General features: G+C 44.1%; 1 protein-coding gene across 1 annotated transcript; it reads right to left on the bottom strand.

Annotated features, from left to right (window-relative positions):
• On the bottom strand, nt 1-22,962 carry LOC143280775 (uncharacterized). Its single transcript, XM_076585450.1, has 10 exons — nt 22,725-22,962; nt 19,234-19,400; nt 18,614-18,669; nt 11,973-12,062; nt 10,644-10,829; nt 5,925-6,130; nt 4,246-4,352; nt 3,571-3,727; nt 1,411-3,110; nt 1-1,040 (listed from the first exon to the last, which is right to left on the bottom strand). The coding sequence occupies exons 1-10, from the start codon at nt 22,769-22,771 to the stop codon at nt 1,012-1,014; spliced, it is 2,745 nt and encodes a 914-aa protein (XP_076441565.1). The 5' UTR covers nt 22,772-22,962; the 3' UTR covers nt 1-1,011.
• Nucleotides 22,963-26,787: the final 3,825 nt, after the last annotated feature.

Raw genomic sequence — 26,787 nt, forward strand, 5'->3', positions numbered from 1 at the left:
GGTGTAAATGAACTAGATAGAATAGGCAACAATTTCATAAACTGAATGCATGCAACCTGGTGCTGCTTTTGTCAAGGTGAAATCTTCATGCCCTGTTTATCTGTGCCATGGACGAAAAAAAAAAAAAATGACAATTTTGTTTTATTAAAACAACTGGGCATTTCAGTAGTTGGTCGCACACCTGCCATTCTTTCTAGAAATCCACTGAATTAATGAAGTGATTCATACAGGTCTCCTTGTTGTGAGTAAACACCTAAAAAAAAATGTTAACAGTATCTTGACTCAGTACATCATGTTTTGTTCAGTCAAGAATCTTCTGATGTTCACCCACACCAGTTCTGTATCTGAATACAGGCAGAGAAAAGTACATGTGAAACTGCAGATGAAGTTTAATAATTAAAACAACCCAGAGGGAAATTACACTATGATAGCACAGACGACAATAGTATGTACAGAGTAAATTAAAGTAAGGCATAATGGTTTGTAGAAGGTTCATTCAAACAAATTCCAGGTTGGAAAAAAGAAACGAAAAAAGGTGCACATTTCAACAGCCTATGACAAGCATAATAATCATTGAATACATAGGTATTCATTGAAAACATAGGTATTTTCCATGATATAGGTAAATACAACAAATTCATTGCAAACGTAGGTATTTTCCATGCTATCAGTAAATACAACAAAGTCCAAGATGCTGAAACACTGACAAAACCCCTGTCCAGCAGGAGACGGACCATCAGTGGGCAGGGGGGGGACAGACCGAAGTGCCAGACCAGCCAGCACTCCCTTCTGCAACCCCTGTGGCACCAGGCCCCCACGGTCCTCACAGTCCAGCTGTCCACCACTCCAACTGCATGTCGCCAACTGCAACATTGTGGAACCTGGCCGGCAGGTCGGGGGAAGGGGGTATAGTGCTGCCTGCAGCACGCCCTCCCTTCTGGACATGGCAATATGCCATACACATGAAAATCAGTAAGTGTGCTCTTTGCCAAGCATGCTTACACCACCGGCCTACTGCGAGTCAAGGGACAGCATCACACCTGAAAGCAGAAAGAGGATTTCCTCACTCATCTGTCAAGCTGCATGGAAAAGTGATCACAACCAAGTTCCAAATGAAAGAGGACGAATTACTGATCATTTGATACACATTTCTCTTATTAACAAAAAGTTTCAAACTGTATACTGATTGGTTTCATCACACTAGCTGGTCATGTAAACCTACATATCAATATAAACAGTGTGAAGGAGATATATTTCAAACAGGGCTTAGTGATACTGGGTTTGTAAACTGTTTGTCAAGAATAACCAATCTGCACTCTACAATGAGACTGACTGACTGCCAGCAAGCACGACTCACCATAATCTGCACTCTACAATGAGACTGACTGACTGCCAGCAAGCACGACTCACCATTGTCTGAGGCCATCAGGGACAGGAGCTTATCGAGTTGATACAACTCATCCTCCTCACTGATCCCAGTAACGTCCTCAGGGGTTTGGGGCTGGAAGGGGGGTGGGGAGGGGCCCGAGGAAGGGACAGAGCCATGCTTCTCTCCATCCTCTCTCCGCACTGACAGCCTGTCCACAGTTTCCTCGCTGCTGCAGTCGTCATCTCCAGAGAGGTCCGAGGAGGACACCGGACTGAAGCCCTCTGTGGGGCGGTCAAACCCAGCACTGGACAGCAGAAAGTGGTCAAGGTGACCGGCACCACAGACCTGACTCTCAAAGTTGTCGCAGTGCTGGCCACTGGAGTCCAGCTCCTCCCCTTCACCTCTGACCCCGGGGGAAGTCGGCATGCTGTCGAGGTTCAGCTGGGTGGCTGTCATGTCCCCAGAGAAGAAGCTGAGCAGTTCTTCCAGTTCCTTGAAGTCCACTTCCGACTGCTGTGGCTGTTCAGCTTTCTCTGGCATCTTTTGGATTTGCTGCTGCTGCTGACATGCAGGAAAGGGGCCTTGGTTGATAGCTGCAACCTCCTGTTTGACATGTGCAATCTGCGTGATCTGGGCTGCTGCTTTCACGTTTGGCACAGGTTTTGGATCGCCAGATGTTTCTGGCAAAGGAACCTGCCACTGCTGCTTTCGTTCCTTGCTTCTTAAAATGAAATCCTCAGCAAAGTCCAGAGTGTCAAAGAAAGACTTGATGTCAGATGCATCCATGATTGGGAGTTCTCTCCAACTGCCAGCATGGCGACACTGTCCGGTGCTTTGCTCTGTCTTGATGCAAGGATCAGTGCTTACCCCCACAGCTGTCAAGTTCTTTTCTTGAATAAAAGTGGGCAGCTTCTCCAGGTCTTTCAGAACGGCAGCAGAAGCTGGCGCAATCCTGCCTTTCATCTTGAGGGGACCACTTGAGGCCTCTGTGCCTGGAGATGAAGCAGACAGAGAGACAGTCACAGGGAGTCCGCCCTGAGGAACAACTTGCTCTGTGCTCTGACAGGCCATCACTGTGGACAGTGGGGGCGACAAGGAGCCCTGACTTGGTGAGGTCATCGCCATCGTTCCTTTCACCTTCTGCTGATGGCCAACTGGCACAGAAAGGGCCTGGGCAACGTGAAAAGAAGCTTGGGAAATGACCTGCGTGGATCCAGACCAGCTGTATCCTACCGGCACATTTCCGTTCATCTTGAGCTGTGAAGACTGCTGCGGACTCGTGGCAGCAGAGCGCTCAAAGTTCTGTCCATTACCAGAAATTCCACTGGTCCCTGAAGTCTCATCCCAGGCCATCTTGGGCACTTTGGCAGGCTTGCTGGGCCCCTGCAGCTTTCGCTTCAGCATCAGCTTCAGCTTGTCAGTGTGACCGGATGAAGAGAGCATGGCAGTTTGGGGAGAGGAGGGGGAGTTCTGGCGATAATCGGTGGTTGCCTGCTGCCCACGGATGTAACCTGTGGGTAGTGCACGGGGATGCGGGGTCAGACAGGGCATCATGGGATTGGGCATTCCAGCAATGGAGGAGGACGGGGAGGAGGAGGAGGTGGCGGGCATCCAGCAGACAGGGTCGGTCTGCACTGGCTGGGGAGGACTCAGTGCACCGTTTCTCCACAGGTCTGCGGTGCGAGGCGGGTACAGTGCAAACATGTGGCTCTGCATGCGGATCTGGTACCCTTCTTCCTCACTGTGACAGAGAAACACACCCCTTACCAGCAACATTCTCAAGCAACAGTAACAATGATATAATAGTGGTAATGATGTGTGTCTATGACATCAATCATAACGATGAGATGATTAATGAAAGCTTGCTCCCTCACCCCCCCTCATCCCCCAAAACAACAATTTCAAGTGTTCAAAATGCTGAGAATGCAAACAGTTCAACAAAGGCACTGTTTTTATATCAACTGGTCATCTGTGTGCATTTCACTTGTTGATGCTACCTCCCCTCCACTTTTGTAAATAAAACAACAAATAAATAAATGAATTAAAAAAAACCTTTGCACACATGATCTTATCCCCGCCCCCCAAATCCATTTGTCAACTCTGAACTTTTCCTTCTCACACTGGTTTTAATTTACAATTATGTCCATTCTTTGCACTAATGACTGACGCAGTTACTTGTGCATGCAAGGCAGATAACTGACCTGATGACCTGGTTGATGCAGACAATGACGGAGTCGTCACTCTGGGTGGCAGCAGACTGGCACACTTGCATCACCACGTTCACCCACAGAATGGAACCACCCAATGTCAGCAGCCTCACCGTCATCATGCAGCCCACCTCGTGGCTGGCTCGCATCACTGCAGCACAAACACACTGGTCAAGGCACAAGAGGGGAGAGGGAGATAGTACCAAAATAACCAGTAAATGATTTGACTGCATAATTCACACTGAAAAAAATGTCACCAGTTTGAAGAAATGTACAGTATTTCTCTCTCTTTCTGGAAATGTACTGAGTTTCTCTCTCTCTACATACAAATGTCTCTCTCTCTCTCTCTCTCTCTCTCTATATATATATATATATATATTATATATAAATATATATATATATATATAAACACATCTCTGTGTGTGTGCGTGTGCGTGTGTGTGTGAGGGAGAGAGTGAGAAAGAGAGAGAGCTTGGAGAGTAAGAGACAAAGATAAAGAATGTGTGTGCATGTTATCGTCTTATCTTTAGTTTCTGCAGGCATCTTATTTTCTTTCTTTTTTTTGTGTTAAGCTTAAAATCATCACACATATGAATCAAAGACTGGAAGATGTCTTTCAAGTGAAGATACCATGTCACATTATATGCTCATCCTGGTGACCAGACTTACACAGGACATGTTTCTCCCTGGCCTCATGGATGTCCTCAGGGTGTAGCATGGAGTACCATGATGTTTTACAGATCTCCTCCATGGAACCACCCAGGTGGTGCTCCGCCCTGAACGCACAAATCAACACCTTCTGTTTTCATGTCAGTTCTGTGCACTCTTTATAACATCCATGTTTCAATTTCAATGTCATTTATCAAGATACTAAACCCACTTATTTCTCATCTAAATGTCAGACCTGAGCATACTAACTATCTCTAGCTGCAAAAACGGCCCAGTTTGCCTGAATTGTTCAACCAGACCTCACAGCCCATGGGACAGAATTCCTACACTGTAAACACCTGGCCTTGAAACCCCGTACCATAACTATGTTATATCTAAAAGTAAAAATATGGTCCTGACACTGGCTGACTTTTTGTTGCAGCTGATCTTCTTCTTCTCTTCTTTTTCGTTCGTGGGCTGCAACTCCCACGTTCACTCGTATGCACATGAGTGGGCTTTTACGTGTATGACCATTTTTACCCCGCCATGTAGGCAGCCATACTCCGTTTTCAGGGGTGTGCATGCTGGATACGTTCTTGTTTCCATAACCCACTGAACGCCGACATGGATTACAGGATCTTTAATGTGCGTATTTGATCTACTGCTTGCATATACACACGAAGGGGGTTCAGGCACTAGCAGGTCTGCACATATGTTGACCTGGGAGATCGTAAAAATCTCCACCCTTCACCCACCAGGTGCCATCACCGTGATTCGAACCCGGGACCCTCAGATTGACAGTCCAACGCTTTAACCACTCGGCTATTGCGCCCGTCTGTTGCAGCTGATGAATCTTAGATTATATATTGCAGGCAGAATGTAAAAAAAAAAAAAAAGCATGTATCTGCTTATTCCACTTTCCTCATGAAATATAATACAGTTCAGTACTCATGTCTACTGACCAAGGAACAAAAGATATATCAGCAGCTGCTAATTAACACAGTGCTGTGAAAAGTATTTTTAGCAATGCCACGATCATCCCTAAAAGGAACTGCAACACATCAATGCCAGAAAAGGCTATCATCACCTGACATTTTGTCCAAGTGTTGTAGACATGATCGATAATGTTTCTTCTTATATGAAAATGTGACTGTGACACACTGCTGTAACAACATTACCTACGTGAAGAACAACAGTAACAACGAGCAGATGAATTCTATGGTGTGCTTCATCCACATAAAGATATGATAGTTTACATAAAGCCTTTATCACAGACTTAGCTTTCCTCCTGTTTGTGTGCATTGTGTGCATTCATACCTTTTGATAAATGTATAGGTGACACAGATGTCTGTGTACACACACACACACACGCACACATTCATTCATTTCAGCACACATCTTCACTCATACAACGGGTGTGGAGAGGGAGGGGGAGGGGCGTGAGGGTGATTTGAGAAGGAAATAAGATCTAACAGTGGAGTTGTGAGGGACTGGACCACCGCAACTCATCCCTAAAAAGGCCCCAACCACAGTCCTGTCACACCCTCAAAAGGCCCCAACCACAGTCCTGTCACACCCTCAAAAGGCCCCAACCACAGTCCTGTAACACCCCTTTGCCATCATCTGGGCTTTAACTACAAGACAGACAAATTTGAGGACCCCACCCACAAACACCACACAGGACTCCGACCATCACTTACGTCTTGGTGACCTCCAGAAAAGTCATGTCCATCTTATGGACCGTCTTGAAGACCAAGGTGTTGCTCTGGATCAGACTCTCCTTCAGCTCCGGTGTGACGAGCGGGGAACATGTGGCCATGAACACGTACTTCTGCTGCTGCTGCTGTGAAGGCTGGTCGCTGGAGGGGCCCGAAAGAGGGAGAAAGTGACCCCTCACATGCATCACCTGACAAACAGAGAGGGGGGATCTCATGGGAACTGTTTTCATCTGTCTACGTGTATGGCTTCATCTCTTTCTCTTCTTCTTCTGCTTTTCGTGGGCTGCAACTCCCACGTACACTCGCATGTACACGAGTGGGCTTTTACGTGCATGACCGTTTTTATCCCACCATGTAGGCAGCCATGCTCCATTTTCGGGGGGGTGCATGCTGGGTATGTTGTTGTTTCCATAACCCACTGAACGCTGACATGGATTACAGGATCTTTAACATGCATATTTGATCTTCTGCTTGCATATACACACGAAGGGGGTTCAGGCACCAGCAGGTCTGCACATATGTTGACCTGGGAGATCGTAAAAATCTCCACCCTTTGCCCACCAGGCGCTGTCACCTTGATTCGAACCCAGGACCCTCAGATTGACAGTCCAACGCTTTAACCACTCGGCTATTGCGCCCGTCTGCTTCATCTCTTTCAAAAGCAGATTAAGTGGTCATCCTGCTGGTTTAATTTCAGTCCCTTTTCAGTGTCTGTTCCCTCCGTCACTGACCCACAGCCTGTCAGCGGTGGTTAAATGCAAACGTTCCCAACTGCTGTCCGATTTGGGCTGTTTGTGTTGATGTGATGCTGAACTGAAATAAAAGGAAGAACTTGTGCCATGTTTCCTCTTCCCTTTTCACTGATTTCACTTTCATAACAGAAAGATTCAGACATTTCCTGACACGCTGTTTATGAGTTCTGTCCCCCTTTCTTATGCGGGCTGTGAGAAGAGCTGGGTGAGTGACAAGGGTAAGGGTGGGGGGTTGGGGGCAGAGCCTGGAGGGCTAGGGGTATGATGGTGGTTGTGGAACAGTTAGAGACAGGGCTTGAATAATCCTATCCAATTATCAAGACAATACTGATTACGGCTAAAGAGAGATGATGTGGCTACCGAGGGCAAAAAAAGTGGGGAAGCTTTCAGAAGCCTTACACCTCTCACCGATTTTGCGTGACATTGTGCGAGATTGATTGAGATTTTCCTCTTACTTTTTTATGCAGAGGGCATGCATGCAGGCTTGTAAAATGCCTGAAGCCATTGGCTTTTTGGGAAAATTATGATTATAGCTAATCACAGTGTCACTGAAATTTGATTTCGGCACATGCCCCAAGGCTTATCTGCATACCCTTTCCTGGCAAGAGAAAATGCTCAAAGTACACTTGATGACAGAGAGGTCTTTATGTCTGAAATGTGCCCACTGACCCACTTCCCCCAATCATTATCTCCAGGTCGTACAAATGTCCTCCGTACGTTTCCCAATCCCACCATTACAATACACTGGAGAGGGGAGACAAGGAAACAGTCTTGCAGTATTTATGCACACTAATGTCAAAAAAATACACAATGAACCATCAACTGAACTGCAATTCCAGTAAGTAAAATAGATAAGTTTCACCCACAACCTCCACCCCATCTCCTAAAATTATCCAGAAAAATTACCTGTCCAGACTTAACTAGATCTTCAAAATCTTACATTTCTGTGAATACGGCACTTTTATCCTGACCAGAGTATTACTGTTGCTTGTAATTATGCCACATTCAGTAACTCTGACGTGGTTTTATTCTAAAATCTATTTTCAACCCAAATCCCCAGTTTTCTACATAGCATGATCCATTGAACAGGACATCTGAAAAACACATTTAAAGGTCATGTCAGGTGTCAGTTGGTCATGTCAAGGAAAAAATTTCCATGTCACACCTGACGTTTATGAGTTTAGTGATTTTGTCCTGAACTGTCAAATGTTTGTCAGAGACAAAAATGCTGTCACACATCACTGTATCGGCCTACAACCCCCCAAAAAACAAGTCTGTCACACAGTTCATAATCGCAGATCATGAAGTCTCTTTCTCACTAACACTCCACTCCACCAGGCTCAAACACATTCACAAAGTTACAAACACACACTCACCTGCATGCACACCCACGCAGTTGCTCATTTCCTCTTATTAACCCACTCCCCGTTACTCTGCTCTTTCCTTCCCTCTCACATCACACAAAGATAGAAACACATTACACAAAGGTACAGGCACGCATGCGCACACACACACATGCACACACACACACACACACACCAGAAAGATCTCCCAGATAACCGTCATCCATTATTACTCTGGGCGAGTCTGGTGAGATACAAACAGGCTTTTTCCCCAGCCAGGTAATGTGATACATTGATACATGGCCTTGCATATCCCTCATAGGAACAAGGATAACTGACACTCCCAGTGCTTTTTTGTGTGTTTTGTTGTTGTTGTTATACAGCCCAAAAGGACTTGGTATGGCTCGGAGCATTCTTCAGCAGTGGGAGAGGGGAAGGGTGACGAGCTCTGACAACTGATAATTTACAGGAGGGACTGAGATGGTGAAGGGGGTGAAAAGACGAGAGAGGTGGAAGAGTGTGGGAATGTGAAGGGAAGAAAAAAATGCAGCAGATAGGGGAGAACCAGAAGCTGTTAAGGGACAGTATGTTATAAAAAAAAAAATTAAAAAAAATATAAATAAATTAAATAAAATCAAATAGTGCAAACCACAGCCATGTACTGATGATGAATGCATTATGGTCCAGTCAGGAGACTGTACACAGTTTGTTGAGAAGAAACAATACGTAAATGTGTCAGACACAGAAACATTGTGACAAGAGGACATGAGAATTCATAGCTTGGTATCATGGTTTAGATTACTACTGTGAACATATAAATAACCCAAAAGCAAAGAAATGATAAGAGGATAATACATTGTTCAGCCTGCAAAGTGACCCAGTAATGTCAACAGTAGATATCAATGCTTTCACAGATAGGTAAATATAACCAGAAAAACACCAACGAAGAGCTTCATGGTGCATCTGACTTTTCATCTATCCTCTGAATCTTTTATGCCCAAGATGGATAATCAAATTTTATGCCCTTGTGCACAAGCAATAAATTTTTGTTGTCGCTGTTGTTTGTTGATCGGTTTATTGCAATACATTAGATATGCTTTAACTGCATCTGCACAAACAGCCCACACATCTTTTTGAGACTTTTTTGTTTTGTATTTTGTAATGAACAACAATCATCATGATTAGGTTTTTCTTTTGCAATGTGCACAATCCACATTCATCACACACACAAAAAATGATGAAAGAAAGAAAGAACACAAGGTGTTGCCTTCATGACTGTTACTGTGTGATTCCTATAGCACACACACAACAGAACATTAATTTTTACACACCAGCATCTATATTAAAATATTCACACACACACGTGCAGTACTACCACCATCACATCACACCTATCATTACCACCACCACCTGACACATTCTCTCTCACACACACACACAACCCCCAAAATCAAATTCAGCAGGAAGAGAAAAATTAGTATGGAATCCCCCACAATCAGGGTGCAGGAAAAGATCACCCCACCACCACCACCACCCAACAGCAGTGTATTCATTACAGAATACTGGTTTACAAGCGACAGGCAGCCCCAGCGACTGGCTTGTATCCGGGTTATTCAAGGTAGTGGTTTCAGGTCAAAACACTGGAACAGGTTTCAGTATGATCCTCAAGTTATTTCAATGTGAGTTCATGCCTGCATTTGAGAGAGAGGGAGCTGGGGGTGAGGGGGGGGGTTAGAGAGAGAGACAGAGACAGGGAAGGAGGTAGAGAGAGACAGAGAGGGGGTGGGAGGAAGAGGGACGTGAGAAAGATCACAGCTCCTTCACCATATATACCTGTTCGGTCTACTTAACTTTCCTCTCTCCTCTTCTTCTCCTTACACTCTTTCCTCCCTTTATATCCGTCAAGAGTGTTGTGTGTGTTTATTATGAAGACTATCAAACGATCAGCCACCAGCACATGTGTGTGTGCATGCTTGCTGTTTGTATGAACAAATACACATCCTGTATATACACTATGCACATAAAGTGTTTGGCATTTTGAGAGAGAGAGACAGAGACTGAGAGACAGAGAGAGAGAGAGACAGAGTGTTTAAGTACAAACTTTAGTACACACACACAGAAATTATATTACACACATATATACAAACACATACAACTGTGAATGCTGATGCTGTCATACTGTAATCGCCTAATGTCATAGCAAGTGATGAATCACATGCCATCTGAGCTCTGGGTGTTTGTGTGTGTGGAGAGGGGGTGGAGGGGAGGAGAAATGGGGCTGTGTGCCTGCACTATGTATCGGTCGATCATTCTTGCAACACTCAGTGCACTCACTGGAGAGAGAGAGAGAGGGGCAGAGAGCGAGAGAGAGAGAGAGAGAGAGAGAGAGGGAGAGAGAGAGCACAGCACAAACAATGGCCTTGCGCAATAGAACACTGAACCACAGGACAAATTAGCACAGGACACAAAATGCCACACACACACACACCTGAGAGAAAACCCACAAAAACCACCACACACACACGAAATGCCACGTACAGAGACGACCCCACCCCTCCTCACCACCCCCACCCCCACCCTGACTGTCAGTGACGTAGATTCCTCACCTTGACGTCACCAAAGGCGGACTGACGCTTCAGCGTGCGGGACATGTTCATGCGGCAGAAGAAAGCCACCTCCCGGGAGAGATCGGGCTCCGCGGCCCCGCCCTGCAGCAGATGGGCTCGAACCATGGCCTCGTCCCGCTTGTCCACAATGTCGTACAGGCTGTCCCCTTGCGTCTTCATGTCCACCTGTACGGTAAGGGCCTCGTGATGGCAGCACTGTCGTCGTCGTTGTGATGTAATAATGACTCACATCCCCCCCACCCTTTTTTTTTTTCTTAAAGGTATGTAATTGTCAATGTTTGGAAGATGGGAGGTCACCTGCTTGAGCATTATTGTTATGGTTGCGATATTATGACTGTGGCGACGTCATTAAAAAAAAAAAGAAAAAAAAGAAAAAGAAAAAAAAAGCTGTAACTGTTTGATCAACTCAAACACTGTTGCAACTACGCCATCGAGAATAGAAAGGTGGGTGAGAGGGTTGTTGATTGGTTGGTTGGTTGGCTCTCTCTCTATCTGTGTGTGTGTGTGTGTGTGTGTGTGTGTGTGTGTGTGTGTGTGTGTGTGTGTGTGTGTGTGTGTGTTTTGAACGTGATTATTTAAATGTGATCATGTTTGCTTTGAATTTGTGTCTTTTATTGTTGTTGTTGTTGTTTTTTTTACCTGTTTTTGTACTGTATTGTATATTGCAAGCTGTACTGCAATTTTTAGTACAAAACTGATTGTGTTCAGTATTGTACATTGTGCGGACTGCACTGCATACTTTGCATTCTTACACCACACACAATTTTCCCCCCCAGTACTATAAACAATATAAATTTTCTATTCAGTAGTGTTCTGTACTAATACTCACAGCATGTACTATCCAGTATTGTATCACACTTTCCCCTGCACAGTTCATGTGGACAGCCATGTACAATTCAAAAAGAAACAAATGTCTTCACATTGCGCAACCGTCGCCGGTGATCCTGCACATTACCTCCGTCAGAAGGGCATTTGTTATTTTCCTATAACAAGCCGAAAAACATCTACATTATCGTTTTCCGCTATCAACGAACCTCCCCTTTCTCTAAACACCAGCCCCTCCAGCACGATAACAGCACAGATTATCACATTTCACAACCCGACAAACATCTGCTTCACAAGTCCATGGCGCCCTCTAATGACCTCTTAATGCAGGGAAAATTGGAAGCTTGGGAGCTTGGGGAGTGGGGAAACGAGCGCAAAATTGGTCCGAAAAATTCAGCAGGAAAAGGGAAAAGGTCACCAACAGGAACGGAGTGGGCGGGAGGGGGGGGGGGAGGGGGCTGGGGGGCGGGGGTTCTGGCTTACCATTGAATGTCCCAAATAGTCGGTGACATTTTCCGAGATGTAGACCAGCTTGCCCTCCCGTGTGGTAATGAGGAGGAAGCCCGTCAAAGCCTGCACAATGGACACATCGTTATCACCTTTCAACATCGTCAATGCCCGATTTTATTATCTTTTGACTTTGTAAAGACACCCCCCCCCCTCTCTCTCTCTCTCTCTCTCTCACGCATGAATGTGTGAATGTGGGGCAGAAAATGGCTAACGAAAAGGCAGACGGGCGATGAGACAGAATTTCTTTTCCGGTCTGAAACTGCTGCGATGCCTGCACAACCGTATGTAAAACTATGCTGAGAAATGTCACTTTCCAAATCTTTCGGCTCCATTATGATTTCAGACAGTCTGACGAATTTCGTGCCTGAGAGAAGACTGGGAAATCAAAAGAAGAATTAATGCATGAGAGGGTGATCAAAAATAATAATAATACTAAGTGTGTGTGTCTGTGTGTGTGTGTATGGGGGGAGGGGTATGGGGGAGCAGTTAAAGAAAAACAATACATTCACGAGATTTGTGGTTAAAGCGTTGTCTACTTAGAGAGAGAGAGAGAGAGAGAGAGAGAGAGAGAGTGTGTGTGTGTGTTCTCAAATACTCTGTACAGTTGTTTTTCTCTTCTATTCCTTGTTGCCCGTGTATCCCCCACCCCCTCATTACTCTGCCACCTGTAAATTATTCCGCCGTTCTTCACGTTGGCAATAAACACTGAGCCACACTCTCAATGACAAAGTAGTATGCTAATGCCCAGGTACTCCTGTTCTCTGAATCACTCTCTTGTCTTCTTGACGTGGCCTGTTCTCCCATACAGATGCGACAGACATACGAGCTACTGGAACGTAATGAGATTTAGTGCTTTTATGTGACCTCAGAATGACCTCGCGAGGATGGCTTTTACACTGTCATCCGGGTTACTGCATGCTTCAGAGGACAAACACGTTGAAGTACAGCAGATCTAGAACCTCCACTTGTCATATTAAGTAAGTTCTGCGTTGTTAGTTTGCAAAGGGGGACACGACGCTCTGTTCTCCACATCGGTTTTCCTCTTCTCATCTTTATCCTACTGAGTGTTTACATCTCTGTGTGTGTGTGTGTGTGTGTGTGTGTGTGTGTGTGTGTGTGTGTGTGTGTGTGTGTGTCATAAAGGTTATGATTTCATGAGTGTTGCTTTCAGTCCAAAAGGTTATGATTTCATGAGTGTGTTGCTTTCAGTCAAAAAGGTTATGATTTCATGAGTGTTGCTTTCAGTCAAAAAGGTTATGATTTCATGAGTGTTGCTTTCAGTCAAAAAGGTTATGATTTCATGAGTGCTGCTTTCAGTCAAAAAGGTTATGATTTCATCAGTGTTGCTTTCAGTCATAAAGGTTATGATTTCATGAGTGTTGCTTTCAGTCAAAAAGGTTATGATTTTATGAGTGTTGCTTTCAGTCAAAAAGGTTATGATTTCAGGAGTGTTGCTTTCAGTCATAAAGGTTATGATTTCATGAGTGTGTTGCTTTCAATCAAAAGGGTTATGATTTCATGAGTGTTGTTTTCAGTCAAAAGGGTTATGATTTCATGAGTGCTGCTTTCAGTCAAAAAGGTTATGATTTCATCAGTGTTGCTTTCAATCATCAAGGTTATGATTTCATGAGTGTGTTGCTTTCAATCAAAAAGGTTATGATTTCATGAGTGTTGCTTTCAATCAAAAGGGTTATGATTTCATGAGTGTTGCTTTCAATCAAAAGGGTTATAATTTCATGTGTGTGTTGCTTTCAATCAAAAAGGTTATGATTTCATGAGTGTTGCTTTCAATCAAAAGGGTTATGATTTCATGAGTGTTGCTTTCAATCAAAAGGGTTATGATTTCATGAGTGTTGCTTTCAATCAAAAAGGTTATGATTTCATGAGTGCTGCTTTCAGTCAAAAAGGTTGATTTCATGTGTTGCTTTCAATCAAAAAGGTTATGATTTCATGAGTGCTGCTTTCAATCATAAAGGTTATGATTTCAGGAGTGTTGCTTTCAGTCAAAAAGGTTGATTTCATGTGTTGCTTTCAATCAAAAAGGTTATGATTTCATGAGTGTTGCTTTCAGTCAAAAAGGTTATGATTTCATGAGTGTTGCTTTCAGTCAAAAAGGTTATGATTTCATGAGTGTTGCTTTCAATCAAAAAGGTTATGATTTCATGAGTGTTGCTTTCAATCATAAAGGTTATGATTTCATCAGTGTGTTGCTTTCAATCAAAAAGGTTATGATTTCATGAGTGTTGCTTTCAATCATAAAGGTTATGATTTCATCAGTGTGTTGCTTTCAGTCAAAAAGGTTATGATTTCATCAGTGTTGCTTTCAATCATAAAGGTTATGATTTCATCAGTGTGTTGCTTTCAATCAAAAAGGTTATGATTTCATCAGTGTTGCTTTCAATCATAAAGGTTATGATTTCATCAGTGTTGCTTTCAATCATAAAGGTCATGATTTCATCAGTGTTGCTTTCAATCATAAAGGTCATGATTTCATCAGTGTTGCTTTCAATCATAAAGGTCATGATTTCATCAGTGTTGCTTTCAATCATAAAGGTTATGATTTCATCAGTGTTGCTTTCAATCATAAAGGTTATGATTTCATCAGTGTTGCTTTCAATCATAAAGGTCATGATTTCATCAGTGTTGCTTTCAATCATAAAGGTCATGATTTCATCAGTGTTGCTTTCAATCATACCTCCAGGGCTGCTGGCTTTCTGGAACGAACGAATAGTTAGAAAGATCCGGTTCGTGTTTTTTCCTCTTACACCAAAGAATTAGAAATTCAATAGAACAGAGAGTGGGAGTGGATTTTTCATTGTCAAATATATGGCTGAAATGTTTAACAAAGTAACACGATCTTTCACACCTGATCACGATTGTTAAAAAACAAAAATCGCAGTCGTAACACTAGGATTTTCCCCATCTGATTCAGAGGCTCCCGCGGCCATGACACATTAACATAAACTGTTCAGTTCCAGTCAAAAGTTCCCAGGTTAAAACAAGCAAACAAGTGCTGCATTGCATCTTGCGATTTCATGACGATAAAGTCGGTCGAAAACGGTACATGTGACCTAACTTTAATGTAAAAACCTATCGACCATTTCAAAGTGATTATGACATATTCCTTTGGCCTTGGGTCAAGGTTACCATGTTAAGTCAGAGTAAAAGAAACTCAAATCTTTGCGATGCACCTGTTCAGTTTCCGACCGGCTGTTCCCAACCACCAGTCATTCAAATCATTAACTGTACACGATACACTGAAATGAGGCTAAACTGGACTGAAAATCACACACCAACGCACGCGCGCGCGCACACACACACACTTATCTTTAATCTTTTTCCTTAAAAAAAAAAAAAAAAAAAAAATCAGCAGCACGTTGCGAGCTCGTCCCATCCCAGCACACTATCTCTACCACCATCACCACCCTGCTCTTAAACCTCCCACCTCCACTTCCCCCTGTCAGCCCCCGCCCCCAAGTAGCAACCTTGCCTGGCTCAGTTAACCTATTATTCATCCGTCCCACGGGTGATCACGTGACAACACCGCCCTCGGATCCTGTTCAGCCAGTGTGCTGGATGCTTCTGATGACAAGGACGCACCTCAGTCACACATTTACCTCTGTGTGTGTGTGTGTGTGTGTGTGTGTGTGTGTGTGTGTGTGTATTTGCGAGAGAGGAAAGAGAGAGAGAGGGAGGCGGGGGAGGGAGGGGGGCGATCGTAGTCGTGTCTATTTCAAACTGCGGGTCAATGGAAAATGAAAATGTTTTCAAACTGATACGCCTTCGAGAAACGCTTACAGATTTTTTTTTTTTTTTTAATCACAATAACAGAAAAGTTTGTTTTTTGTTCTTTAAATCGCAATAGCGACAAATAGTCAAAAAACGGGTTTAATTCTTACGGCTTACTGAATGGTACGACCGAACTCAAACCAGTCCCCCCACCCCCCACCCCCTTGTTCTTACTACTTTGTGTTCGTGTACAGATAATATTAAACACCCCATCCCCACTCCCAATTTTTTTCTTCGTTTCTTCATTGCAGCATATAGCTCTCATGCTTGTTAATCTTGTATGTTTCTATGTATTTATTTTTTTCCTTGCGGGTGTCCGTTATTCAATGTCAAAATAAACTGAGTCGCAGCGGGAAAACTGGCGGTACCGCGGGAGAGACACGGTTTGTGTAATTATTTCCCGCACTCCGTGTTTTAGTTATGTCTTGCTCTGGTTCTGTCCGCCACACTGACGAAATAGTTCTCGTTTGCCGTTGCCACTTAATCGCAAACACCGCGGAGATGGGGGTACGTGCGAGCAGTATCAGTAGCTCAAGGAGGCGTCACTGCGTTCGGACAAATCCATACACGCTACACCACATCTGCCAAGCAGATGCCTGACCAGCAGCGTAACCCAACGCGCTTAGTCAGGCCTTGATTAAAAAAAGATAATAAAAAAAAAATATATATATATATATAAATAATAAAAAGATAATAAAAAATTAATAAATAATAAATAAATAAATTAAATTTTAAAAAAGTTATTAAAAAAAAACAAAAAAAACAAAAACAAAAACGTGCGAGCAATCACTTTGTAATGGCCGACTGGGCCTCACCTGTGGTTTTTCCAACTCCCCCTCCACCACGTCCTCTACCTCCACACCTTTCAACCTGTGCTCCCCTCCACCACGTCCTCTACATCCACACCTTTCAACCTGTGCTCCCCTCCACCACGTCCTCTACCTCCACACCTTTCAACCTGTGCTCCCCTCCACCACGTCCTCTACCTCCACACCTTTCAACCTGTGCTCCCCTCCACCACGTCCTCTACCTCCACACCTTTCAACCTGTGCTCCCCCTTCCATCCCGAATCCCGCCCCCCACCCCCATCTCCAACCTCACCTGACTTTCTATGCACCCCCCACCCCCCACACCACTTTGCTAACCTGTTCCCCCCCAACCCCTTCTTTGGTCTCCCACGGCCTATTTCCTGTTGTTGTACCGGCCATTTACCGCCACCCCTGAGGCGTTACTTGCCAAGCTACTGACGTCAACGGAGCTATTTTCGTGCGCGGCTGCCATGGCGACGCGCCGCTCTCGCGTCGTCGGTGTTTCACTTTGCAGTGTCAACAGCAGCGGGTTTTTGTGTGGTTTTTTTTTTAAAACAGGTATGGTCCCTGCCTGTACTGCCGCAGTACACTGGCTTTTGGTGACGTTCGGGGGACGGGGTATTAGGTGTCGAGGGATTTGACAGAGTGCTGTCTTCAGTGGGGCAGAAGGGCTGAGTAGGGTGTGTGTGTGTGTGTGTGTGTGTGAGAGAGAGAGAGAAAGAGAGAGAAAAAAGAGACAGTGAGAGGGACAGAGAGAGAGAGAGAGAGAGAGAGAGAGAGAGAGAGAGTTGCATGAGCAGGAAACAGGCGTGTTAACTGATGAATCATATCAGTCTGGAAAACAACTTGTTTCATGACTGTAGTTCCAAGATCAAGACCCCCCGGCCGTGTATCCTCCGTCAGCTTTTTGCTTCTTCCATCTGCCATCGTCCCTGTTCACAGCACTCACTGCCTGTTCTGTCTTCATTTCTGCACAGCGTATTCTTTATTTTCATTTTTTTAAGCCACATAATTATCTTCTCCCAGATCTTTCTAAACGATATTGGGGAAAACCTGATATTCGCCGAACCTTTCGTACTTTAAAAACATCCATGGCTCTGATTGCACCCGGATGCAAATTAGCATGCAAATGTATGTATTTCCTCCATCGTGAGACCAGGCAGATATGACGGTCATTTAAATCTGTGACATGGCTACACTTGGTTTCACGGAGCTGGACTTCACGTAAAGCAATTCGTCCGTGTTTTCATAGCCAGTAAAATCCAAGGGAGAAATCTGGATGATATCCGCCATAGCACATGCATGGGGCCGCAAGATGTTAAGCGAAACAAAGTGGTTCATATCCCCCACTGCCTGGAGATGTCAAAGACACACGACCAAGAATTATTCATAAGGCCCCGCGTTTACGGCCGATATAAAACTAAAGTGGTAGTATACGAGGCGATCTTGTCCCCAGGCTGCTGTCAACTCTAGCGGTTCACGTCTTAACGTAGAGTGCCAACACAACATGAAATGCCATTAATGTATCCAGGCACAGCATTGCCAAACTACAATATGATGTGCTTCACCGTGATATATTCATGCATATAAATACCAACTGTTGTGTAAGTTCACTTTCTACAACTGTACACATTCTGCTAATCATGGGATTGGGAATCTTTCGTTCATACCTACATATATCTTGGATTGGTAATCTTTCGTTCATACCTACATATATCTTACAGCTAACAGCTCACAGGGAGGCAGGCATTCCATGGAGACATTACTCAGGGGCGGTGAGGGTGTGAGTGCGGGGATCCAGACAGACAGGGGAGAGAAAGAAAGGGAGAGGAGGGGTGGGGAAAGAAAAAGAGATTAATGTGGTTGTGCATACAGGTTTTGTGCGTTTATTATGTGCATGCATAGTGCATGTTTGTGCGCGCGCGTACATACAACAGACCGACAGACGGGCAGACTTGCAAACAAACACACCTGCGCGAGCGCACTCAGACAAAATATACAACACCGTTTGCTCACCTGAGAAAAGTCGCACATTTTGGGGGCATCGTCTTCCACTGGTAGTGACGAAAAAACTGAAAAGAATTAAAAAAAAAAAGTTATTCGTGATATATGACAAGCGTTAATACACATGAATCCCAATTTTCCCTATCGCTTTAATTTCATCACTTTAAATTTGTGTTTAAAAAGATAAACTATTTCTCTCACACATGCTGACACGCTCACAAACACTCACACCGAGGCTTCATACGATTAAACTTTTTTTTTAAGGACGAAGAAAATGCGTTATCATGAAATCTCCCCCCCCCCCCCCCTCTGTGAACTCTGCAATTCAGCAATTCAGATATGGAATATCCGACACTGTTTTTAAGTGTTTTATCTCAAACACTGCAAAGCGTGCACATATATGCTTTTTAGGCAAAAGTTCGCATGAAGTATTGATCATACTGGTTTCATTACAAGAAAATCGCCGCTTTGACACAAAGTGCCCCTCATACCCAAAATTCCAAACGAACCGCCTTATATACCTTTATATACCTGGATTTGTAAAGCGCTTAGAGATTGCTTATGCTTGTATTATAGTGGTGTATAAAAATGAATTTTCATCATTATTATTACATATGTACAGGCATACTCACGTTGTCGCAAGACGTTGCATTTGCGGATGAAGACACACGACAACGACATGACTTGCAGTTGCGACAGTCTCTGACGGGCCGACTCTGTGAGCGGCAGCAGGTCACGCATGATTGCTATTTCTGCATTGATCAGGTCCCGCCTCTGCTTGGAGGCACCTTTGTTGGACCTGGCGAAACGACAGATAAAAGAGAAACTACTTACTATCGTCACCATCGTCATCATCGTTACTGTCGTCACCATCGTCACTATCATTACTATCGTCAAATCATATCAAAAAAAGGGTGGGCTCTCAGCTCGCGCGTTGGGTTTATGGGCGCAGTTCATGCATTTGCTGGTTTTTGTTGTTGTCTTGTTTTAGTTGTTGGCTTTTGTTTGTTGGTTGGTGGGTTTTTTTTGTTTTTTGTTGTTTTTTTGTTTTTTGGGGGGTTGTTGTTTTGTTTTTTATTTTGGGGGTGTTTTTTGTTTTTTGTTTTTTTCTTCTTTGTTGATTCTTCCACACATATGTGGATCTGATCAGTATGCATGTTCTGATACCTTCTTGAAACTGTCACCATTACCATCATCACCTAGGGTCCATAGAAATAGCAAGAGAAACTATTTAAACATCACCAAGGTATCATCATCACTATGGATAAAGACATGCACACTCCAAGGAAAAAAAAAATTGTTTTTACGAGTTTTATAGCAAGTCATCGTACTCATAACGTGCAAACAGACCATGTGAAACTTAATTCCCAATGTGTGGAGAGGGTGGACCGAACGGGAGGGGCAAACTGATCCAGAGAACAAACGTGGACTACAACTCGGCTCATGTCGCATCAACACACGCCTACCAAACCACAAGCAAGCATACGCACTGTACGCATGCACGCACACCATTCACTGCCATTGCATGTAATTCTCTGAAATAGATGTCTCAATCAATCCTCAAGGTAAATTTCCCGTTTGATCTTTCCTTCCTTCTTCGGCTTTCATTCCACCGATTATTATCAATTCCATAATGTGGCCAAGGGTTCTTACAAAATTTCAATCACAAAATTATATATATCAAAAAATTCTGAAACTCTCAAAACCCCAAAGGCCACGAATGTTTTCAAACTTTCGCCAAGAATCCAGGATGAAAGGATTGATATTTTAAGTTCCGGCTTATGCCCTTTGTATGAAACGCCGTCTGGTGCATAAATGAGAACTGTGAATTTGGTTAGAAAAGCTCTACTCGGGACCTTTATTTAGTCATTCAGTTATTTATTCATTTATTTATTCGCTGATTTCTAAATCATTACTTCAATTTCGTTTCTTCTTCAGATGAAATGTTTCGCTGTTGCGATTTATCAGTCATACAGGTCTACAATTTATTCTTTTTGTTTATCAGTGAAAGAGCTCAAATGAAATAAAAACTTCAACAAAATTGGGTAACTAAAGAAAATAATATCTTCAAGAAAATAAGTTACTTTTTTTTTTTTTTTTTTCAAATATCTAAACTTTAAAAAGCTAAGTCACAGTGTGTGAGCCCTGGTGCCGTGTGGTTCTTTGGTCCATAAAACCCGAAATGAAAGTGCATCTGCACCTATTGCCCAGGCGATAAGAGATACTCCAATAACTGAATAAGATAAGCTATCAAAATAAAGCTCGAAATTGTGTATGTATATGAGCCTGTGATGTGTGTGTGTGTGTGTGTGTGTGTGTGTGTGTGTGTGTGTGTGTGTGTGTGTGTGCGTGCGCGCGCGCGCAAGTGTACGTACAACTGCGGTAAGAATAAGCACCCCTCGCCTTATCTATTTTTGAAGGGAGGAGGGATGCTGAAGGGCAGGGTGGGTGGAGGGAGGAGGTGGGGGGGGGGGGGGGGGGGGGGGGGGGGTCGTAGTTTGATTCTGATGTCTAAAGTTATGAGTATGCAAGTTAATGGAGTTGAAATCCCCCATGTTTCAGTTGAAGTTATTTGATTATGAATACTCGATTCATGAAATTCCTCAGTACTTAAGCTCTGTCAAACCAAGCCTTACGATAAATCCTGTAAACAACAACAAACAAACAACAAACACAAAAACACACAAAAACCCAACAAAAACCAACTGGTTGATGAAAGTTGTAAACGTAACTGAATACGTTCATTCTTTATTTTATCGATCACTGTCACCATCTCGCAACCTCTTTTATACACATAAACGCACGCACGCAAGCAAATACACACACACGCACACACACAATCCGCGGGAGAGAGAGATGGGGGAGGGGGGGGGAGGGAGACAGCTCTAGGCACAGACGTACGGGGAAAGGAGAGGGAGAGAGAGGAGAGGGAGAGAGAGGAGAGGACGACAGAGGACATACACATAAGCACAGGGAGAAAACGGGAAGAAGTGAGGAGAGTGACGGAGGCCGGGGGATGGGGGGATCGGGGTTCGACGTACGTAAGCACAAACAGAACAAGAGGAAAGACAACGAACACAAGAGGAAAGACAACGAACGTAAGTACAAACAGAACAAGAGGAAAGTCAACGAACGTAAACACAAAGAGAACAAGAGGAAAGACAACGAACACAAGAGGAAAGACAACGAACGTAAGCACAAACAGAACAAGAGGAAAGACAATGAACGAAAGAATGGAATAGCAAGAGGAGTAATCGTACATGACAGCTGTCTTTTTCAACATACCATCTAACACAAACGCGGACAAGTAAGCACAACACGAAGTGATACCAAATGAGAGAGAGACATGTCAACACTTCTGTAATTCGCCTGCATTACAGTATTAACAAAAAAAAACGAATAAATTTTCTGTCTGTGTGTGTGTGTGTGTGTGTGTGTGTGTGTGTGAGAGAGAGAGAGAGAGAGACAGAGACAGAGGCAGACAGGCTGACAAACACAGAGACAGAGACAGAGGCAGACAGACTGACAAACACAGAGACAGGGCGGGGAGGGGAGCGCAGGGAGGGGTGAAGACAGAGGTATAATTTTTCCTTCCACCTACAGTTTCCCTTTTTTTGTGACAAGGAAAACTTTTCTTCTCAGTATAAAGCACACAGAAACAATGACTGTAAAAGAAAGCTATGCCTTTTTTTCTTCCCAGTTCCTATTTTTATTGTTTTTTTTTGTTTGTTTTTTGTTGTTGTTTTTTGGTTTAGCTACGCTTTTAAATAATGGGATCTGTTTCATAACCACCAAAGCTTTCCAAACAAGAGGCCTGTCAACTTTAGCTGAAAGGCCAGTGGGCTTATCAAGGAGGAAGTTTACTTCCTTGGCCATGGGCGTGGTTCTTATCACACGTACACCCCCCCCCCCCATCCACCCCACCCGACCTTACCTGTGAATGGATCGATGATTAAAACAACAAACAGTGCTACTATACTATTCTGCTGTATCTATTGGTCTCTAAATTCAGAATGAAAGTCAACAGGCAGCTTACACAACGAAGTTTGCTATCTGTCTCAAAATGGCGACAGCGACAAGGCCGACCCCGTACTTTTACGAGGTTCAGAAACGGGACACTCACCTGTCCAAATCCGAGAGAGCCAGCTCTTCTACGGAACTTGAAGACATGGTTTTTACTGTTCTTTGACACTCAATGGTGGACACGAAAACACAGTGGGGGTGAAAACAATCGTTAGATTCCGTTGGTGAAACAAAATGGACATTGAACACACTTCGAAAAGTCTAAAAAACAAAAAAATCTCAGGGAGAAACAAGACGGACCAGCCGCCTTGTGTGAGCTTTCCCAGTGAAGTAATCCTGAGCTGTCGTCTGCCTGTGTCACGCCAGTCACGTGGCCTCAATGATTGGCTGAGAGTTGCCGAGCCAGTCTCAACGTGCGACGCGCACAGAGCCAGTCAACGAGAAGGGTTGACACCGAGTGACGTCAATGGTGGTGATTCAAACCTTGCGCTTAAAATAAAAACAGTTCGGGGTGGAGGAACAGCCGTGGTATTAGCATTGAGCAATCATAAGCCTGAAAAATGCTTTAATCATACATGAAAAGAAAAAAAGAAGAGAAAAAAAAGGAAAAGAAAGCGAGCATGTTAGTCGGCAATGCGTATCAAAGTGTTCATCGTAAATATAGCCTACCTATATCATAGTATTATGGGATGAAAAACAAAATAGCAGGGCACCTACTTTAAAACGTGCAGTCAAACACACACACACACCAAGACATAACTTGGTCCAATGAAAACGCCGCCAGCAGTCCATAAAGTTAAACGCCTCATAACCTTTTACGGCTATCGGGGCAGTGAATTCATATCCACAGTTGTGTTTGGGGCTGGGTATAGGAGGGCAGTGAATTCATATCCACAGTGTCTGGGACTGGGTATAAGAAGGCAGTGAATTCATACCCACAGTGTTTGGGGCTGGGTATAGGAAGGCAGTGAATTCATATCTACAGTGTCTCGGGCTGGGTATAGGAAGGCAGTGAATTCATATTCACAGTGTCTGGGGCTTGGTATTGGAAGGCAGTGAATTCATATACACTGTGTCTGGGGCTGGGTATAGGAAGGCAGTGAATTCATACCCACAGTGTCTGGGGCTGGGTATAGGAAGGCAGTGAATTCATACCCACAGTGTTTGGGGCTGGGTATAGGAAGGCAGTGAATTCATACCCACAGTGTTTGGGGCTGGGTATAGGAAGGCAGTGAATTCATATCCACAGTGTCTGGGGCTGGGTATAGGAAGGCAGTGAATTCATATCCACAGTGTTTGGGGCTGGGTATAGGAAGGCAGTGAATTCATATCCACAGTGTTTGGGGCTGGGTATAGGAAGGCAGTGAATTCATATCTACAGTGTCTGGGGCTGGTAGTGGTGAGTTTAACGAGCTGCCCTTAATCAAGGTCAATTTGATCGTGGCTTTGGTCTTTTCCGTGATGGGTGGTGTGGTATGGCTCGTCATATATATATGGTGTGTGTGTGTGTGTGTGTGTGTGTGTGTGTGTGTGTGTGTGTGTGTGTGTGTCCGTAACTCGGCACAGGAAAGCAGGACCCAGTGATGTTATCAGTTCTGTCCATCCATCGTTTTAACCGTATCCACCCCGAATCAGGAAGGTATAGCCAGTAGTTACACTGGGTGGAGAGAGGGAAATGGAGTGCAGTGCCTTTCCCAAGGATACAACGACACGGTAATGCCGACGGTAAGAGACCATTGTTCGCCACAACGTTTTGAAGACTGGATCAGAAGTCAGACTCCCATGGCGACTTATAGTCCAGAAAACAGAATCAGAATAGATGTATTCACAAAACTGCCCCTTTCCTATTGAGTGAGTAAAGGAGACACAGAGAGAGTGAGAGGGTGTGTGTGTGTATGTATACCATGCCTCTCTTTCAGGGAATATGATTTTGTGTGAAGCCATCATGTATGTGTCATATATGTTGCATGGTCTTGTAGGTGTTTGAACATGCCATTGGGAAGAAGACAGATTAAAAACATGAGGAAAGAAAAAAAAGAAAAGACAATAGAAAGGAGAAAATGATGATGGAAGGAACAAAAAAAAAAAAAAAAAAAAAAAGAAAAAAAAAAAAGAGACAAAAAAAAAAAAGAAAAAAAAAGAAGAAGAAAAAACGGAAAAAGAAAGAACCTTCCAGGGATGCTGAAACTATCCTGCTCACTTGCAGAACTTTTAGGCATCCACTGATTTCTCCTGAAAAAAAACAAACAACCCCCCCCCCAAAACAAACAAACAAAACTGCCCCTTCCTATCTCTGCGGCTGCCTTCACCTCTACACTCCATCTCGCTCACTACGATCGGCTTCGGATCCACTCTGATTACGCATACCCAGATTCAAACACTCGACTGTTGGCCGCCGTTCTTTCTCTGTCTCTGGACCTTGCAATTGGAATGAACTTCCTCTTTCGCTTCGTCAAGTCTCCACACTCAGCTCTTTCAAGTCTGGCCTTAAAACCCACCTCTTCCCAAAATAGCCTCCCTTGCCTGCCTCTTCCTTGTCTTTAGTTTCTACAGTTTTAGAGTTATGCATGCGTGTGAATGACTGGTGCGAAAGCGCTTTGATTCAGCGCTATATAAATACCATTATTATTATTATTATTTTTTATTATAGAATTATAATACCTTTATTGTCTCGTAGAGACGTCTGTTTGGCTTTGGTGACTGACTTGAAACAGGCAAAATGAACAGGGAAGAGAAGGGGTAATGTAGCTTACAGTGATTTCATTTTAGGTGAAGTAGCATAACTTCCCGTCCACATTCCGAATACGGCTAAGAGGTTTACGTGGAAAGAGGAAGGTAGCCGAATGGTTAAAGCGTTGGACTTTCAATCTGAGGGTCCCGCGTTCGAATCTCGGTAACGGCGCCTGGTGGGTAAAGGGTGAAGATCTTTCCGATCTCCCACGTCAACATTATGTGCAGACCTGCCAGTGCCTGAACCCCCTTCGTGTGTTTTCGCAAGCAGAACATCAAATACGCACGTTAAAGATCCTGTAATCTATATCAGTGTTCGGTGGGTTATGGAAACAAGAACATACACAGCATGTACACCCCCGAAAACGGAGTATGGCTGCCTACATGGCGGGGTTAAAAAAAAACGGTCATACACGTAAAAGCCCACTCGAGCACATACGAGTGAACGTGAGAGTTGCAGCCCACAAACGCAGAATAAGAAGAAGAAGAAGAAGGTTAATACGCTCAACTGCCAATTCAGAGAGTCTGTGAGGGTCTGGGTTCGAATCCAGCTCCCGCCCACAGTTCTACAGAAAAATCAAACATGGCGTCTTGTCATTCAGATGATACGATAAACCGAGGTCCCCGCGTGTGCAGCACGCACATGGCACACTGAAAATGAGCCGCCCATGGCAACGAGAGTGTTGTTCTCCGGAGAAAAAAAGTAGTAGGCAAAACCTATTCTGATGGGTTGATTGATTGATGTGGATATTTTATATAGCGCCTATCCTCGGTCAGAGACCAAGCTCTAAGTGCTTTACATACACGGGGACATCTGCACCACAGGCTGCCTACCTGGCTAGAGCCGACTGACTGCTGCCACTGGGTGCTCATCATTCGTTTCCTGTGTCATTCAATCAGATTTCAGACGCACACACATACACACTCAGACAGACATGTAACATTTTACGTGTATGACCGGTTGTTTTTTTAAATTTATTTACCCCGCCATGTAGGCAGCCATACTCCGTTTTCGGGGGTGTGCATGCTGGGTATATTCTTGTTTCCATAACCCACCGAACGCTGACATGGATTACAGGATCTTTAACGTGCGTATTTGATCTTCTGCGTGCGCATACACACGAAGGGGGTTCAGGCACTAGCAGGTCTGCACATATGTTGACCTAGGAGATCGGAAAAATCTCCACCCTTTACCCACCAAGTGCACCGAGATTCGAACCCAGGACCCTCAGATTGATAGTCCAGCGCTTTAACCATTCGGCTATTGCACCCGTCGGTACAGAAATATATACGTATGCACTCAAGGCCTGACTAAGCGCACTGGGTTATGCTGTGGTTCAGCACATATGAATTTGTCCGAACGCGGTGACGCCTCCTTTAGAAACAGAAAGTGAAAAACTGAAACGGGATGTGTTCACTCAGTCTGACCCCGC

This window comes from Babylonia areolata, chromosome 4 (genome assembly GCF_041734735.1).
Source record: "Babylonia areolata isolate BAREFJ2019XMU chromosome 4, ASM4173473v1, whole genome shotgun sequence".
NCBI lineage: Eukaryota > Metazoa > Mollusca > Gastropoda > Neogastropoda > Buccinidae > Babylonia > Babylonia areolata.